The sequence below is a fragment of the Anastrepha obliqua genome, chromosome 5 (genome assembly GCF_027943255.1).
Source record: "Anastrepha obliqua isolate idAnaObli1 chromosome 5, idAnaObli1_1.0, whole genome shotgun sequence".
In the NCBI taxonomy this organism is placed as follows: domain Eukaryota; kingdom Metazoa; phylum Arthropoda; class Insecta; order Diptera; family Tephritidae; genus Anastrepha; species Anastrepha obliqua.
In genome coordinates this window covers 62,543,956-62,563,216 of record NC_072896.1, presented here as the reverse complement: position 1 = coordinate 62,563,216, position 19,261 = coordinate 62,543,956, and the positions used below count along the sequence as shown (strand labels likewise).

At 40.2% G+C, this 19,261-nt stretch overlaps 1 protein-coding gene across 2 annotated transcripts in view; it reads right to left on the bottom strand.

Annotated features, from left to right (window-relative positions):
* LOC129247215 (electroneutral sodium bicarbonate exchanger 1) overlaps nucleotides 1-19,261 on the bottom strand; it is a 108,303-nt gene that overhangs the window by 76,922 nt on the left and 12,120 nt on the right. For both annotated transcript variants that reach the window (XM_054886239.1, XM_054886241.1), the window contains exon 2: nucleotides 12,427-12,530. In XM_054886239.1, the coding sequence (XP_054742214.1) occupies nucleotides 12,427-12,520 (94 nt within the window). In that variant the 5' untranslated portion in view covers nucleotides 12,521-12,530. The remainder of the gene's footprint in view (nucleotides 1-12,426; nucleotides 12,531-19,261) is intronic.

Sequence of the window (19,261 nt, the reverse complement as noted above, 5' to 3'; positions counted from 1 at the left end):
TTCTCGAGGGATGCGCGACGTCTTTGGGGTACTTGAGAGATGAATCAGGGTGTGGGATGATGAGGAGTCACTAAAGTGTTATGGCAGCCATTTTTCAACGAATCCCACCTACTTATATAGTAACACCAGCTGGGAAGTCTCCAAAAACCCATTTCGTTTCTGTATCTATTTGCTTGACAGCCTGGTTCCAATGGCATCATCCCTGCACAACTGGCGAAATCTGCACATTATATACAGATACTAACATATATACCAAGGCTGTAGAGGTCTTGTTGTTTTCGTACCTAAGGCAGGCAAGAGCTTTCAAGTGCCCCATAAGATTTTCAAGCAAATCCTTCTTCCTGAGAAAAGTCAAGAGTCTCAATATCAGAAAGGGTTCGTAGTGGGCACCATCCTCGACAAAAAGGGGGCTTTTTATAATCCCTTACGGAGGCAATCACTAAGATTCTGCATAAACTTGGGGTCGAAAGATATCTAATCAAGCAATATAGCGGGCGTGACAAAGTGGGGGGTGGCGTCTCTTTCTGACAGAATATGAGTGGGGACACTTCATAAGGCGGTCTTCTCTCGCCGTAACCGAATGGGGTCGTGTGTGACTACCATTCGGAATTCACAGAGAGAACGTAGGTTCGAATCTCGATGAAACACCAAAATAAAGAAAGAGTTTTTTCTAATAGCGGTCGACCCTCAGCAGGCCATAGCAAACCTCCGAGTGTATTTCTGCCATGAAAAACTCTTCAGAAAAATATCTGCCGTTCGGAGTCGGCTTTAAGCTGGAGGTCCCTCCATTTGTGGAACAACATCAAGACGCACACCACAAATAGGAGGAGAAGTCGGCCAAGGATGTATGCACCAATTATATATATTTATTGTGGATACTCTGTTCCCGTGTTTTCACAACGTTAATTGGGCTGTAGATTGCGGCTTGACTATAAAACCCGTGGACAACTCAGGCAAAACTACCGCTGCAGTTGCCGCAATCAAATTGCGAGTCTCGGGCTACAGGCTTGACTTCACTTACTTCAACCTCGCTTAGTCTAAGCGGGACTTTCTCCATTCAGATTCAATCAAGGGACACGTGGTCGGGGTGCAGCATTTTGCGACAGGGTCTGGTGAACGTGTTCACGGATGGCTCGAAGTTGAAAGCAAGGGTTGGCAGAGGAATATTCTGTAAGGAGCTCTCCATAAGTCTCAAGCTACAAACAGAGGTAACAGCAATCGAAGAAGTAGCTGAAAAGAATACGTCTTCGGTAAGGCATGTCTGTCGTAAGAGGCGACCAAAATTAGGAAGTCTTCGCTCCTTTTGGGGCGGACCACTAACCGGATAGCCGGACGGCCGGTAGTAGCAGGTTAGTTGCGAATAAGCTTTTAACAAATAAGAAACCTCCCAAAGAGCGGCAGAAACAGAGCTTGGAAAACTAATAAAAAAAGTTAAAAATCCAGGCTCGTCGTACTCATATTGGGTGGCTCCCTGGTTAGCGTCTATTTCCCATGTAAGGGGCGGCTGTATTATATGATGATGGATCATAACGACGACTAAAATAAATTTTTTGGAAATGACGATCTCGGGCTTACAACTCTGGTTGTTGGATCACTCGTTATACATTAAGCTCTACTCAAATAACTTACATTTAATTAACACTCATTCTGTACAAATAAACACCTACTCATTGTAAATTTGCATACATACACACACACACACATAGGTAAGGTTACTGATTATTGCACTCTAATTCTCTTTTGGTATGATAAATCTTTCGCTTGTACATAATTAGCATGCATGTCAATAAATTTTACCAATAAATCTTTTACATCAAGCAGCTCGGTACAATTTTTTGGTTCGCAAGTATCATAGTTTCGCAAGTGTATATGCATATGTATATAAGATACATACATCGCTACGTACAGAGAGGTTTTGCATGTACGCATATATTTGGATTTCGGCAATTTTTTCTATTGTGCACTGGATATACACCCCCAGATCCCTCGGTTTCGTCCTCCAAGAAAAAAACTTCTTGGATCAAACATTTTGGCGACCAACGTGGGGCTCGTGGATATCCTGTATAAAGTGAGACGCGAAAATCGTCATTATCCAACGGCTGGAGCAATAACAGCAATCAATCCATTCGCATCTATGCATCACCTCGATTTACTGTTGCTGTATTTAACCTCTTGCTGGCAGTTATTTCCCACAGTGGATTTTTATTTGGTTCTTATTTTTTGCAATCACACCAAAAAAACTCGTCACTCTAAAGGGTCGAAAACACTGCTCATTGGAAACGTATGTATGTATCATTAAAATAAATACAGTTTTTGTTTTGATTTTCTGATAGATCCGTACACCTTTAAGTACATTGCACTGCAAGTAGTAGTTATTTTTTTTGTTTAGCAGCCATGTCTCCTGTTCCAACATAAAGCGCAACATTTCGCGTATTAAATCGATATTCGAAGCGATAAGGGGGTCAGATGATAAACTCTCCAATGCTGAGCTTCGGTGTCGGCTAGGTTTATTTTTATCATACTTTAAGCGGGCGTTGTCCGTCCAAGCTGATATTGAAGATTTAGATCCCACTGACAACGGCCGCGTAGACTTGGAAGACAGTTACGAGGCAGTCAAGCTGAGTATCCAAGCGCAACTTGGAGAAGACGTCAACACTACAGTACACTACCCCGAAACGTCATCAAGGCTGTCAAACATCGAGAAATTTAATTATATTTTAACCTGCTTAAAGGGTCCTACGCTAGAAACTATTAAGGCGTTCCAAGTCACTAGCGAAAACTCTCCGAAGGCTTTGATTTTGATTTTTTTGGAAGGAATTGCCTCACTGTTTACAATACCGGCACGGGAGAAGTTGAACGCTCAACAGCTACGCAACCTAGTGGACAAGCCATCGGCAATTTTTAGTTCGTTGGAGTCAGTCGGAACATCTGCAAACATCGCACAATCAATGTTAATCCACATTGTGATGAGAAAGTGTGATCAGCAAACCAGAAACAAATGGAACGAGTATTTGGACCACAAATCACTTCCAACTTTCTCACAATGCACTCGAGTCGTAGAACGACATTGCCAGTTCCCACACTCATGCGAGTCATCGTTACAGCGCAAACTCGAGTTTGGCAAGCAAAATCGTGCAAGCAATCGCAATGAAAGTTCGTCATTTGCTATCACTAACCCTAATAGTGTTCTTTTTTCTAGCTCCAAACACAAAGTCGCCGGTTGCTTGAAGTTTATGGAGAGGAATATGAATCAAAGCTTTGATTTCATTAAGAAGCATGATCTGTGCATCAACTGCTTAGGTAATGGTCATAAAATGGCTCAACGTCCGTCCAAAAATCGCTGTCGCTCCTGCAATCGAGCACACCACACGATGCGGCATCGTGAGAATGCATTCCAACCCATTCAAACAACTCAAGTGTCTGTTCCTGCATTCCAACCTTTGGGATCAACTCGACCGACTTGGCAGATTTCAGCACAAGAAACGTCAGCAACCCAGTCGCGCATGGGGGAATCGGAAAGCGGTCAGGTGACGTATACTATAAGTTGAACCAAGCTCTACTAGATTCATGCTCTCAACTCAACTTCATCAGTGTTGATTTTGCGCAAAAACTTCTCCTTTGTCGTGAAAAACATCATGTGGGCGTTCGTATCATTGAAGACTCGCTACCCAGTCTTAAGACACGTACGATCACGACCATCAAATCGCGCACTTTAGCCTTTCAACTGTCGCTTCAATTTGGAATCACCTCGCACATAGCATACTAGCCAGATTCCGAGATCGACATATCCAGTTGGAACTTGCCGGCCAATACCAAATTAGCAGACAAGATGTTTTTTAAGCCCCGGCGTATTACTAGGAACAGAAAGAAGCCTTGTTTGACGCTCTTGCTGTTAGCAGAATTCGATTGGGTTCCAATTTGCCTATATTTCAGAAAACGTTGTTTGGTTGGATCGTCTCTGGGAAGTTTAGTGGTGAGGGTAACGTGACTTCATCAGCTTACTTGCTGTCAAATGAAATGTTTATTGACGAGAATTTTGCAACGCCTTTGGAGCCTAGAAGTTATTGGCACGTTCCCGAGGCCAATTCAACCCGACCATCGAATTTGTGAAGAATATTTCACAAAAACCACTCGTCCACTCGCCCGAAATTCGTCGCCAGTACATTGCCTTCACGGAAGAGTAGAAAGGTATTGGCCACATGTCAGTAGTAGCACAACCCAACTTGAAGGAACTACACTATTACATGCCACATCAGCGCGTGCTTAAACCTAACAGCACATCAACGAAACTGCGAGTACTGTTTGATGCCTCGTGCGGCTAGTGGGGTCCACAGTCCAACAAGAGTTATGCATGCTTCGCCCTGAGTATTGGGTTGTCAACGCCAGAGATTTCGCTCGTGGCGTTGTTCGTTCGTATGTGCATTGCGTTCAATACAAGTCCAACCTGCTGCAGCAAGTCATTGGGCTATTACAAAGAGAGCGTCTCCAATCAGCACGACCATTTGAACGCTGTGGAATCGACTTTTGTGGATCAATAAGCACTTACCTCCGAGTGCGAGGGAAAACGCCTACCAAATCATACTTAGCGGTTTTCGTTTGCCTTGTCACTAAAGTGGTTCATATTGAGTTGGTTTCAGATTTGTCTACGAAAGCATTCATGAACGCTCTAAAACATATGGGTGGTGGCGAAAGATGCCGTGCCACATTTTCTGTGACAACACCACGAATTTTGTAAGAACATCCAACCAATTGCAAGAGGTCAAATAATTTTTGTTCACGCACGAGACCCAGTCAAAAGCGCAAAGGGACTGATATATCACACATTGCCTAATACAAAACTAACATTTGAAGAACTGTACACTGTAGCCGTGGAGATAGAGACCATACTAAACTTGCGTCCACTCCTACAGCTATCATCAGATCCCAATGACTTCAAAGCACTCACTGCTGGACATTTTTTTGTCGGGTCATCGCCACGCGCCCTACCCGAACACTCACACGAAGAGACAAACATCTCGAATTTGGATCGGTACGATATCATCACGTCTATAAAGCAACGTTTTTGGTGCCACTGGTCTGCAGACTATATCAATGAACTGCGTTCACAAAATAAGTGGACAACATCTACACGATAAGCTCCCACCACAACGTTGGAAGCTCGGTCCCGTTGAGCCCACCGTACGTGGGCAAAATGATCATGTTTGGGTTGTGCACCTCCGCACTACTAATGGGACCCGCTGCTGACCTATACACAAATTTGCCACCCTGATAGTGTCGTCAAAGTGGATTCTTTCAACGGGGCCAGCATGTTGGATCCCCTGTTATGCATTAAACTCTACTCAATTAACTTACATTTAATTAACACTCCTTCTATACAAATAAACACCCACTCATTGTAAATTTGCATACATACACATACACACACACTTAGTCAATGTTATAATACAATGGAGATACAAAAAACCACAAACACAAAAATTACAACAACAGCAAGCGCTAACTATAGCGGAGAAAAAGCGACAGTACCAGCAACGACGGATATGAGAAGGATAGTGGAATCATACCTGAATTAGCAGAGGATGCTGGGAAAGGAAAAGATCCCTTCAAAAGCAGCACAGCGACATGTGAACCAGCAATGGGAGATCTGGCAAATAAAATACAGCAGCTACAGAAGGAGGCGTCAATAAATAAGGATGCTGAAGCACCGATAGCGGTAATGCAGGCAACGAAGGGAGTAGAGACAGATAGCAGGCCTCGTATTAAGCAGGAGAAAAATGCCAAAAATGCGAAAGCTCAGCAAGCTGAATTGGGCAAGCAAGGTAGCAGAGTAAATAGGCAGCCTACTTCTATAGCTAGCAAAGCGACAGAAACTGAAAGGACAGCAGGCGAACAGCATACGCAGAGCCATACTGTGATAAATGGCTGGAACGCAAAAACACAGTCAAGAGACCGCGCAGGCTAGCACAAGCACGTTCTGACGCGCTAATCATTTTCAAACTCGGAGAGAAGTCATATGCCGATAACTTGAAAGCAATTAAAGGCAAACCTGAGCTGAAAGAGCTAGGGGAAAGCGTCAACAAAATCAGAAGAACGGTGAATGGGGAACTTCTGATTCAGCTGAGAAATGGTGCTAGTAACCAAACCGAAAATTTTAAAGAGCAGGTAGGAAATATACTGACTGATTCGGCGAGTGTGAAGAGCCTGCGTGAACAACCACTATCGAATATAGAGATCTGGAAGAAACGGCTACCAAAACTGACAATTTCCAGAAATTCATGGATTAACAGATAACACAGTTAAGTACATGCGCGTACATCGAGATAACACGAAAATAGCGACTCTAGTACTGCCCACCAAGCATGTGAGGAAATTGCTACAAGTAGGCAAACTAAAAGTGGGATGGGTATGATGCCGAATACGGGAAAATGCAACGCTAACGCGATGCTATCGGTGTCTGTAATTCTCTCATGCGGCGACATCATGGCAAAACACAGACAGAGGTCCAATGTGCTTAAGATGCGGGACTGACAGGGCACATTTTGGGCAGCACCAAATGTTGGATTTATAAGAAAGCGATTAACAACACAACCAGGAATGATTAAGTGTCTGCAATTAAACCATAATCACAGTGAAGCTGCACGAGATCTCCAGGTGTACTCTCTATCAGAAGGGATTTCACTGATAACAACGAGGACGAAGTGCCCGAAGTGAACCTCGATGAAATAGAACTGGCATGCAAAAGAATTCAATAGCAAGAAGCACCGGGCATTGATGGAATCCCTAACGCCGTGCTGAAAAAAGCAACTGAGACCAAACGTTTTTACACAACATGCATTAGAAGCGGAGTTTTTCCTGTGAAATGGAAACAACAGCGACTAGTCCTACGGCCGAAGCGTGGAAAACCTCCAGAAGATCAGTCATCGTACAGGCCGCTCTGTATGCTGGACACCGCTGGTAAAGTGCTGGAAGCAAGTGCTAGAAAGCATTGAAGTGCAGTAGATGCAATAATAGAAGTAAGCGAAATAGCAAAAACTGCTATATCTGGTAGAATATGGTTAGGGGGAACCAAAAAATATTGCGCAGTCGCGACCATGGACGTTAATACGGGCATTCACGCGTTCAATACGGGCAAATGGGACCAAATACTGATGGCACTTCGAAGTATGAATGTGCCGAATTATCTGATAAAGCTAATTGCTTCATACTTTGATAACAGAACCCTATGGTATAATACAGACGTAGGCCCCAAAAGCTATAAAGTAACTAGAGGAGTTCCTCAAGGCTCTGTACTAGGCCCGGCTCTGTGGAATATCATTTATGATGGAGTGCTTCGCGTTGAACAGCACGAACAAGCAAGCATTGTTGGGAATGCAGATGATCTAGCTGTGGTAGTCGTAGGGAAAACGCTAGAAGAGGTCTCACGAAGGGTAGAGGACACCATTAATAAAATTTAGCAATGGTTACAATCGCCTGGGCTAAGACTAGCAGACCATAAGACCGAACTGGTTCTCATAAGTTCTCCACGAAAAGTTGAAAACCTTCAAATAAGGGTTGGTGGTCACAATATAACATCAACAGATACCATAAAATATTTAGGGTTAATGATCGACAGAAGGCTCAGTTTTAGAAAGCAACTGGAATACGAAAGCTCGAAAGCGGCAAAATCCTGCTCGGCTTTATCGCGACTGATGCCCAATGTGGATGGACCAAGGCAACAAATGAGAGCTTTGTTAGAAGCGTCTGTAACTCGATCCTGTTTTACGCTGCAAAAGTGTGGGGCGACGTAGTGAAATACCCCAGCTACTTGAGACAGGCTAAACGGGTGTACAAATTATGCAATGTTAGAATCATTAGAGGCTACAGGACCGTATTTGACGAAGCAACAGGGGTAATAGCAGGCAGAATCCTCCTCAATATAAAGGTAAAATGAATGAAACAAAAATACCAGAATGCAAAAAACGCAGAATTGCAATCTGCAAAATTGGCAGACCAAATGGAACGATAGTGGGAAGGGCAGAACCACTTTCACTATGATCCTCGACATATAGGAATGGATCCAGAGAAAACATGGAGACGTTAACTTCATGCTGACACAGTTTTTAACTAGGCATGGCTGTTTCAGGCAGTATTTGTACAAATACAAGCACACAGATTCCCCATTTTGCTTACACTGCCAAGAAAAATATGAAATTCCTGAGTATGCCCTGCAGAATGCTTTAGATTTGATGAAGAACGAAGCATGTGGCACTCTAATATCGGCGAGAGCATGACAGCTGATAGCCTAGTACAATATATGCTAGAATCTGAAGAAACGTGGAACCATGGTTGCAACGTAGGCTCAACAATTCTGCGAAGGCTGAGACATGGTGATAATGAACGCAGACAAATGAGTGAATAAACTCATCCTGCCTCCTCGAAGGAATATCTGAACTGGTAATACCCCATAGAGATGCGATGGGGTGGTTTATTTCGCAGGTACTACGAAAGTTAGTTCAACAAGAGCCAGGGAATATTGCATGTGAATAGGACATACGTATGAGTCGGCTCATTCGTATCTTTAGAAGATTCCACCTCACAGGTCCGCATACCAAAAAAAAAAAACGAAAGGCTCAGTACTTGGTCCAACGCAATGGAACCTAATGTACGAAGGCGTACTTAAAATGGGTGCGCTGAAGACATCGTGCTGGTGGTAGTAGACAAACGTCTCGAGCCACTCACAGCCGTATGCAATGACGCAATTTCACGTATACGCAAATGGTTGATAGCAGCAAAACCAGAACTTGCAGCGCAGAAGACGGAAGTAGCATTACTAAGCAAAAGGAGGGTACGCGGGGAGATCGTGATAACGGTAGGCGAGCACTCCATATGGTCTCAGCCATACTTGAAGCCATACTCAAGATTAAAGTTCAACGATCAGCAAAAAAGCACAGCTAGTACACAATGCCCTTTTAAGACTTGTGCCAAATATAAGAGGACCTCGGAAAGATAACCGATAGGTGCTTTCAATTGTCACCACATCCGTGAAAACATACGCAGCGCCGAACTGGGCAAATGCGAAAAAATCGCGTATGAAAGAAATAAGAACCACACACAGTGCGCTTAGAGTGCCAAGCGCTTATCGCACGGTTTCAGTTGATGCTATAGCAGTAATATTGATGAAAATCCCTATAGATCTCTCGGTGAAAGAGATGCAGAAGTTGTATAAGTTGTTTGGCCGTTGGACGCACAAACTGATGCCAGACATAGAGAAATGTTATCGAAGGAAGCACGGGGAAGTTGGCTTCTACGTGACGCAACTGCTGAGCGATTTCGGATGTTTTAAAGAATATCTACACCGCTTTAATTTGGAAAACGAGTCCTTTTTTCCGGTCTGCCCTGACAAACCAGAGAGTGTAAGACATGTGCTATTCCGGTGCCCGCGTTTTGACACTGAAAGTGAAGCCCTTTGCAGGGTTTTTGTCGAACATCCCACTGAGGCAAACTTTACTATGAAAATGTGGGATAAACCTGGAATTTGGCGACCGTTCAGTGGTGTAGCAGCTCGTATGATGAAAACGCTGCGTGAGGAAGAATGGTCCGAAAGACGAGCCTGCAGCTTGGTTTCCAGGCTCATAGAAATGCTGAAGAGTCGTTGTAAGACGAACACAAAACACATTCTCGTACTGGCTGATTTGACTTAACATACTCCATAACGGCTTTCTGACGTATTACTTAACGGCAAAGTTTCGGGAGGAGCAATCGTTTGGGCAAGAGGGGGTTTTAATTAGGGTTAAAGTCCCACACTGACGATGCTTTCCTCTTCTACAAAAAAAAAAAACAAAAAACAAAAAAAACTAATTTTATACTCACTTGTGTAACAACAGTCACGAAAGTAAATTCGGACTTTGACCTTGATGATGGTTCTCCTCTTTTGTTCTTTGAATTCTCTGATAAAGGTCCATCTCGGTAGAAAATTGCTGAGGTTATTTTCTTGCAAAGGAAAGGATTGAGATCCCCTTGACTACCTGGAGCTACTCCTAAAAAGGGGAGCTTTACGTAAACTCAGCTAGAGCTGAATATATGAACTTGTAAGGTCCCGACATCTTTCTGGCCAAGTGTGGATAGGAGGCACTCGAAGATCTGCTAAAGCTAACAAAATCTCGACTCTCGAATATTGTGGATACCCTCACAGGATATTAAGCGCAAAGTGTGCATTTATTCGAGTAATTTTTTGACAGCTGTTTGGAAGATGAGGTGGAAATATTTGAGTATTTTTTTCTTAGCTGTCTTGCTTTCGCTATGATTTAGGTATCTTGTCTTCCTCGCTACGCCTGCTGATATAGCAGGCTTTTATATTAACCACTTGATAAACTTCACCAGCAGCACGAAGCAGTTTATACAACCTTAATATATATACATTAGGGCGGGTCGATTTAAAAATCGCTCATTGCTCTGTGAAAATCGTATTCTAGAGATCAAAATAAGAAACTCTGCCGAAGGAACCATACCTCTAAAACGAATTCTGATGTCCCCCAATTTAAAAATATCACCATTTTTGATCTTTACATGAAAAAATCAGCTAAACGGCTATGTTTTTTCTTTATTTTTATTTATTTATAATAATATTTATTATTTATTTATACAATAATAATATCTATTTTTTCTCTTATGAAATTTATTTAGTCAGAACATATGTAAATGAATGAATGTGAGTTATAGAAAAGAAACTAAAAAGTTCGACCCAAATTGGGGGACATCAGAATTCGTTTTAGAGGTATAATGGTATAATGGTTCCTTCGGCAAAGTTTCTTATTTTGATCCCTAGAATATGATTTTCACAGAGCAATGGGCGATTTTTTTGCCTCCCCACAAATCGACCCGGCCTAATATACAATAATATAACGTTTCCACCACAGTTTACTTTTAGGTTTGCTGCCGTTAACGTGTTTAAGCGCAAAGTAAAAAAAAAACACTTTATAAATTCCACCCAAATATCATAATCCAAACCCATTTCAAACCCATCATTCACAGCGCGGTTGTGTTTGCAAGCATTTTAAAATTTGTTAGTAGCAATAGTGTTTCCTTATGCAATTTTTTCTTTTTTGGTACTGCATTCTTATTGAAACATGGCAGCAATTTTTTGAAGCTTGTCATTATCGAGACAATTTGATTGGCTGATGGCGCCTAAAATTTGGGTATACGTACACATTCACAGATATATGTAAGCAAAAAAATCCCAGTTTAAACGTAATGTCCATCAAACACGCAGAGGAAACGGTTGAGACTTTTTTCAAACACTAAACCTGCAAACGCAGGACTTGGCTTCGGTAGAAACGTATTATAATCGGGGGTTCAAATATAAGCCGGTCCCAATGGGCTCCTTGCGATAACTTTCGCGAAAAGTCTGGACACAATACAGAAGGAAAAAGAACCAAAACAAAACTCGAATGCCACGAGGAAATCAGTCTCAAGTTGAATGTGTAAACATACAAAGTAATATTATATAAAATAATGCTGAAAGCATTGACCGAAATACGTAGTCCCTTACCGCAGCCCCTAACGAGCACAAAACTGAGCAAAACTCATCACGTAGAGAGCAACTGTGTTCTTTTAGTTACATATTTACACAATACATCGGTTTGTGTGTGTATGTGTTTGTTTATATCTACACAATGTTGCCATTGATATTTTTGCTTACACACTTTTTCACACATCCGCGTTATCAGTTAAAATTTTTCATTGTTTAATAAACCAAGGCCAAAAACCAACAAATGCAAATATTAAAATAACTAACATTATTCAACAGTGTTTTTAAGTTATTTTAATAAAAATTATAATATATCTAAGTTTATTTTGTAAATGATTTCGAAATGTACTGCTTGGCAACACTGTGTGATGAGAGAGCAATCAGCTGACAGGGTTCTACGGGAATTTTCAAAAATCCTGCGATAAGATCTACGATACTACGATACGGAAGGAAGTAATTTTTCATTTACATGGGGTTCTCATTAGTTTGATCGTAACAGCTGACGGGGGACTGCGTTTACGTACGTGACTGTTTCCAGCATAAAACATTGAAATTAAATAAAGCAAGAAGGTGGTATTGCCATTAGTTTAGGAGTTTTAGTTATCAAGCCAGTGATCGAACTCAGAAGAATATATTGGAACGTTTTATTTGAGAAAATATAGGAAAATATACGTTCCCGACAGATGTATGTGAGAGTCAGATGTATGTTGCAATTAATCGAGATGCCAACAGTTTTTGTAAAGTATTTGATTACAATAAGATTTCTATATACTTGTGACGATTCGTGACCGAATTAGTGTCCGAATGTTACATAAACTCGGACTATTAAACAATTAATATTTTGGCAGTCGCGAACTTCTTCAAAGCTGAATTATATTGAATTATGTTAATTCGATTAAATTATATAAGGCTATCCTTACCCTCGAAGTCATGTTCAGTAAAATGCTGTGAAAAATCTTTCCCAATAATCTTTGGATCCTTTGGCGCCTCGCCGTGTTCTATAGTTGGCTGCATCGTTCCTAATCTGCAATAAAAATAAGGTGCATAATAAAATATTTCTGAACTCCATAAAGTTAGAAATTTCTTAAATTCATATGTTTTATGTGTTTAATTTCACATCATCACATTTTAAATGTTTAAAAGATAAAAGTCATTGTGCATATGTTTTAATAAATAATTAAATAGAGTGGAAAACCTGTGAAGTGTTATAACCAAGTCGATTCTTAATTATAATTTACAATTACCTTCTATCTTGTAATATACCTACCTACTTATTAAGGAAAGCCATTCAAATTTCATAACATAAAAATATATAAGCCTTATAAAATTTAAGATCTTATTATATATTTATATTATTATACCCGAGGTGTGTTCAAAAAATAAGGTAAATTTTCAAATATCCCGGGCTACGTACATTTGACTTTCGATTCTTACTATTTTTTATGTTGCTACACTCACCTCGAAGATATATATATTCACGGTTTCAGCAATATATGCATGTAGCATGTTTAGTTTGTTTGTGAGAGGCATAAATAAGACAAGTGTTTTGTGTGTTCAGCAATTTTTTGCGATAGCATCAAAGAAGTTGCATCAAATTTTGTGTAAAAATTAAGTGCCCAAAACCACTTGAAATGATGACAGTGGCATTTTCTGAGAGTACATTGAGTCAAAAAAATGGTACAAGTGGTACAAGTTGTTCACAGAAATTCGAGAAGATGTGACGCCCCAACACATCAACAACCGATGAAAATGTTGAGAAAGTGACGAAAATGGTTATGGAGAATCATCGAATCACAATTAGAGAAGTTGCTGAGAATGTCGGCATATCGGTTGGCTTATGCCATGCAATCTTTTCGGAAATTTTGGGCAAGAAGCGTGTGGCAGCAAAGTTCGTTCCACAATTTCTGAATTTTGGCCACAAACAACGTCGCATGAGTATCGCTCAGGAATTTTTGAATGATGACAACGATGATCCAAGTTTGCTTAAAAGTGTCATAACTGGGGTCGAATCATGGGTATATGGTTATGACATCGACACCAAAGTCCAATCGTCCCAATGGAAGAGTACAGGAGAGCCAATACCAAAAAAAGCACGACAAGTTCGATCAAATGTCAAGGTTTTGCTGACTGTTTCTTCGATTACCATGGCGTAATGCATTAAAAGTTCTTACCAAAAGGTCGTAAGGTAAATAAGGAGTGTTACCTTGAATTTATGTGCCGTTTGCGTGAAGCAATACGAAAAAACGCACAGAATTGTGGAAAAAACAAATTCATAGCTTATGCACTTGCTCACTCATCTTGGCTTGTGAGAGATTATTTGGCCAAAATCAACACCGTTATCATGCCTGAGCCACCGTATTCACCAGATTTGGCCTCCTGTGCCTTTTTCATGTTCCCAAGATTGAAGAGACCCATGTACATTTAAACTAATGTGTTGGAAATAAAGTAAAGGAAATATCTTTCCATTAATTTGAGACTTTTATTTGACAGCCTAGTGATCGAACTGAGAGGAATTATTGTAAGAGATTTATTTGAATTTTAACGTAAGAAAATTCGTAACAATATGTACATATATAACTGGCGCTTACGCTTTGCTGGATGTTTTTGCTGAGGTCCTCTTCCAATTCATGCTGTGCGTCTTGATGCTTTTCTATGAACGGAGATATCTACAGTTTTATGCCGCCTTTTTATGAGATTCTATGCATGACACAAATGCACTCGGAGGATTGCCATTGCCTGCCTAGGGGCGACCGCTATTAGATTTTTTCTATGATTTGGTGTATCATGTCCGGGGTTTCGAACCTTGTTAAGATCGTGGATCTTCTAACTAATCTTAAATTGTGGGAAGAACACAATGAAGAATCTGGCCTCTCAGGCGTGAAAGACGAAGTCCATGCCCGGATACCGACCATGCCAAGTACAAATAGCAATAGCACGGTTAAATAATTTACATTTTTTATACTATGCGTATCGGACGTGTTTCACTGTCGATACGCGATTATAAAAGCTTTTTGCATTATTGCTAAAAAGAGATAGAGACTCATAGCAAACTGCATAGAAACAGTAAAGTGCTTCATCAAGTTAAACTCGATAAGCGAACACATATTTACATTAAAAAAAGAAAACCTCAAACCAAGCAAAGCAGCTAATAAAATAAATATATTACTATGAGTGTGTTACGTCTCCCTCTTGGGAGAGAACCCGATCCAAAAGTGAGACGAAAATTCTTACTCCACAAAGAGTGCCGCTACAAACCGAAAATTTAAGCTCAACGTGTTTCGCACGAATTTCTCACAGAGCGGATCAAACGGTTCAATCAAGGTGGATCTATTATACATAGGTGATGGCATTCACCCAGCTGACATTTTCGCCGTAGTAATGAACAACGTCAAAATGACTTGTTTTGAAACACACGAATATATCATTTGTGTGCTTGCAAATACTTCTACGTATAAATGGTTTATTTATTTTTATTTCACAGTTTATTGACCGGTCTGGTTCAATTTTATATTGGGTGAATGGTTATTTTGTACTTGCCAGCTCATTATAATTCAATATTATGTACGTTTGCTGAGCAAATGGAACATTTATTCATGTGTGCCAATTTATTAACTCGCGGTTGTCTATTTATTTTCAATTCATTCAAAATTGGAGTATAATTTATTGTGGCGTATGATTGCTAGACCGAGGTGAATCATATAAAGCACTGGTTCGACTCGCTGATAATTGAAAAGATGTAGAAGCACAGGTCCACAAGAATTAGCAATAATTTTATCTGGCGGTGGTTTATATACTGCTGCATTGAAGCTGATTACTGGATTCGAATTATCAGCTCTTCTCAAATGGGGAAGCCACATTACCGAGGAAGGCGCTAATGAAGCATGGGCTTATGGTGGTTACAAGAAAATGACGTGGCTGGTGAGAATAAATAGTTTCTATACAAACATTTTCTTTGCTATAGAATTTTTTCTATTAGGTACGCAACTAAGGTCACTAGATGCCGCTAGTAGTGTGTGTGTGCTAGTCGATTCTATATTAACATAATCTAAACGTCATAAACCAAGCTTAGACATATAGTAAACAAACTGCTTCGACACATTAGTGATTTTGTTTTGGTATCATATACTTTTGGTTTTGTGAAAATGTCTGATTTTGTGCCGAATAATGGCAATTTGCGGGAAGTGTTGATTTTCCTATTTCAATCGAAAAAAACGGCAGCTGAAGCGCATCGAGAGCTACAAAAAGTTTATGGAGATGCTGCTTTAAGTGAAACAACGTGCCGAGGTTGGTTCCGTCGCTTCAAAGACTGTGATTTTAATGTTGACGACCATCCGCGCGAAGGAAGGCTAAAAACCTTCGAATTCGCTGAATTGGAGGTACTGCTCATGAGATCCGTGTTCAATTGATGCGATTAAGCCGAGCACTGCGCGAGAAGCGGCCACAATACGCGGAGATGCATGAAAAGTGGGCCTCACGTTGTCAAAAACCTACCTGGAAACACTGAACTGGGAAATCCTACCCCACCCGCCATATTCTCCAGATATTCCGCCGTCCAATTATCACCTGTTCCGATCGATGGCACATGGTCAAGCTGACCAGCAGTTCTATTCATATGAAGACATCAAAAAATGGCTTGATCCTTGGATAGCCTCAAAAGATTAACAGTTTTACCGCGACGATATACGAGATCTACCAGAAAGGTTGAAGGCTAGAAACCAGCGATGGGCAATACTTTCAATGATTCAGTTGCAACCATTTTTTCAGAATAAAATAAATAAAAAACATCGATAACTTAGTTGCGCACCTAATATTATTTAGATTTGCCTCATCGCAATAAAGATGCCGATATGGCAAAAACTCATGTATGACTATGAGTTGGAAAATGCTACTAGCATACGTAAATATGTGGCAAACAAGCTGCTAAGTCTCAACGCCTTTATCCCGCAATGTATATGTAATGTCTACAAGGTATGAAATTTGCTATAAAAACGTTTTATATCATTTATTAAAATCATGTATACCAACAGTTGGCGAATTATCCAGAACTGTTGTATTTGTTCGTAAAACAGAATCCGTCAGGTTACCGAATCACCACACACAGTGTTGGAAGCTGGAAGCGAATGTTCTTCCTTATATTTAAAAAAAAATTAATTTATTCTCCATCATCATAGGTTCGCAAATAAATTTTTTATAAATGTTCATGAATTGAGCAACGAAACTTCTAAATAGAAAAGTGTAGTTTTACGTGGGACGCTCATACTATTAAAAGTTATGAACAACCAATAGCTATCGCCACAGTAACATTCTCATGATGTTTTTAGTGAATTTTAAACAGTTTCAACAGAGATCTCAAAAAGTGTAAAAAAATATTGTTTTTTAATTTCATACACGTTTTAGATGTAGGTCATAGCGATCTATTTATATGTATTGTATCTAAATTTTTAACGAAAAAACATGAACCAACCCTTTTTTATGCGCATTTCAACATAAAGTCATCATAGTCATCTGCATGGTCATTAATAACAGTCTGATTTTTTTCATATCTACATATAATAACTTACAATTCACACAAATTGTAATTGTATGGAATCCTCCTAGCTGGTGCTGCACTTATATATAATATATATATAATTGGCGCTTACACCCTTTTTGGGTGTTTGGCCGAGCTCCTCCTCCTATTTGTGGTGTGCGTCTTGATGTCGTTCTACAAATATACAAATAGAGGGACCTGCAGTTTCAAGCCGACTCCGAACGGCAGATATTTTTATGAGGAGCTTTTTCATGGCCGAAATACACTCGGAGGTTTGCCATTGCCTGCCGACGTAAAAATAATATACCTGTGATAAAAAAGACTAGTTATCGAGTAAAAAAGACTAGTTATCTGTCCTAAATACGGTTTATACTTTGTTTATAACTAGGCCACAATGACTGTTTGTGGTTTCTTAGGGAGGAGAGAATAGTAGACCAGTTAGGAAACTTTGTAGCGAACTGTCTTGATCTGGATTGTGAGATGGCAATGTGGACAGCGCATCCGATTATTGTTTCAATTGCTGAGGCTTCAGCGTTTATATTATGCAAAGATGGCTTACTGCTGCATATATCTGTCAAAAGGGAGAGGAACTTAGGTCAATCTGCTTTGTCTGTTAAAAATTTTGCTCTAAGCTTAATTTGGTTTTGGATCAATAGGTTGATTGTGGCAAGTAGAGGGAAGTGATCACTGTTATGGAGTTCGTCAAGTATGTGGGATGACAGTTTGGGTCCTAGTGAAGCAGAAGCGAAGCTAATATCGAGGTGGAGGAAGGAACCATGAGTGGAAAAGTTAGTTATTGAATAGGATGATATCTTCAATTATTTCGCCTCTACGATCTGATGATGGATAACCCCAAAGTGGGTTCAGACATTGACATCACCGGGAAAGATGTAGGCAAATAAAATTAGGATATTTTGAAGTTCCCTATTATTAAAAGCCTGATGGGGCGGAATATAGCAAGTTATAATTGACAATTTAAAGCCAATGTCTATTTCAACTGCCAAAGCGGAGATAGTGGATGAAGTGCGAAAGATTTTTTTTACAAAAAGGGCAATTCTTTGTTTGCATGTGGAATTTTGGGGGAGTTTTTTGGAAATAGGTATTGTACTTGTTTGGAACTTGGAAAAAGTTGTTTTGTTATGTGGAAGTGCGCCTCCTGCATTGCAATAATATGGGGAGAAAATTTTTGTATGCGAATGTTAAGGTCTGGATAATTGGTTAGTAGTCCATTAAGATTCCATTGCAAAAATTTCATAAACTTATTTGCGATATTATCTTATATGTAATCGGATTGGGATATTTTACTTAATGTAGAAATATTGTATGAAGAAGGGTTCGAATATTTTAAGTCATCGACTGAATTTATTGGTGGTGTAGCTTGATTTGAGAAGTTAAGGCTATTATTAGCGTGAATTTTGCTTTCTGTATTAAGGCTTGAAATGTTGTTTGTGTTGACGATTTGTTGATTGTTTTCATTGTTGTTTGTCACCATGGAAAGAGATGTTGAAAACAGGTTTGTATTATTGTTGATTACTTGAGGTTTTGCTGTCATTTTGGTATTGCTTTTTTTTTGAATTTTGTTAATGGCTGAAGCAAGAAGGGGTAAACTTTTCGTGTTATATGTTGAATATTTAAGATGCTGTTTGAAAACGGCGATCTGGTGCCTGACATCCAGAGCATACTTAAATTATGGAGGAAACACCTCTCGAACCTGTTAAGTAGTGACATCTGCGCATAACAGAGAGAATGTGAAGATCCCAAAACCCCAATCGTTGACGACGGAACTGTCGTTCCGTGTCGACCATGACGATGTGAGAATAGTGATAATGCGGCTAAAGAACAACAAAGCCACGGGCGCCGACGGACTGATGGCTGAGCTATTCAAACATGGCGGCGAAGAGCTGGGAAGGTGCATGCATCAGCTCCTATGCAAAATATGGTCGGATGACAGTATGCCTGCCGATTGGAATTTAAGTGAGCTCTGCCCAATCCATAATAAGGTTGATCCTGCAATCTGTGCCAATTATCGCGGTATTAGTCTTGTACATATAGCCTGCAAGTCTTGAAAAAGACCCATGAAAAGAGAATAGACACACACCATCTTTTCGTTGACTTCAAAGCTGCATTCGACAGTACGAAAAGGAGTTATCTGTATGCCGCGAAATCTTAATTTGGTATCCACGCAAAACTAATACGGCTATGCAAAATGACATTGCTCAAATACC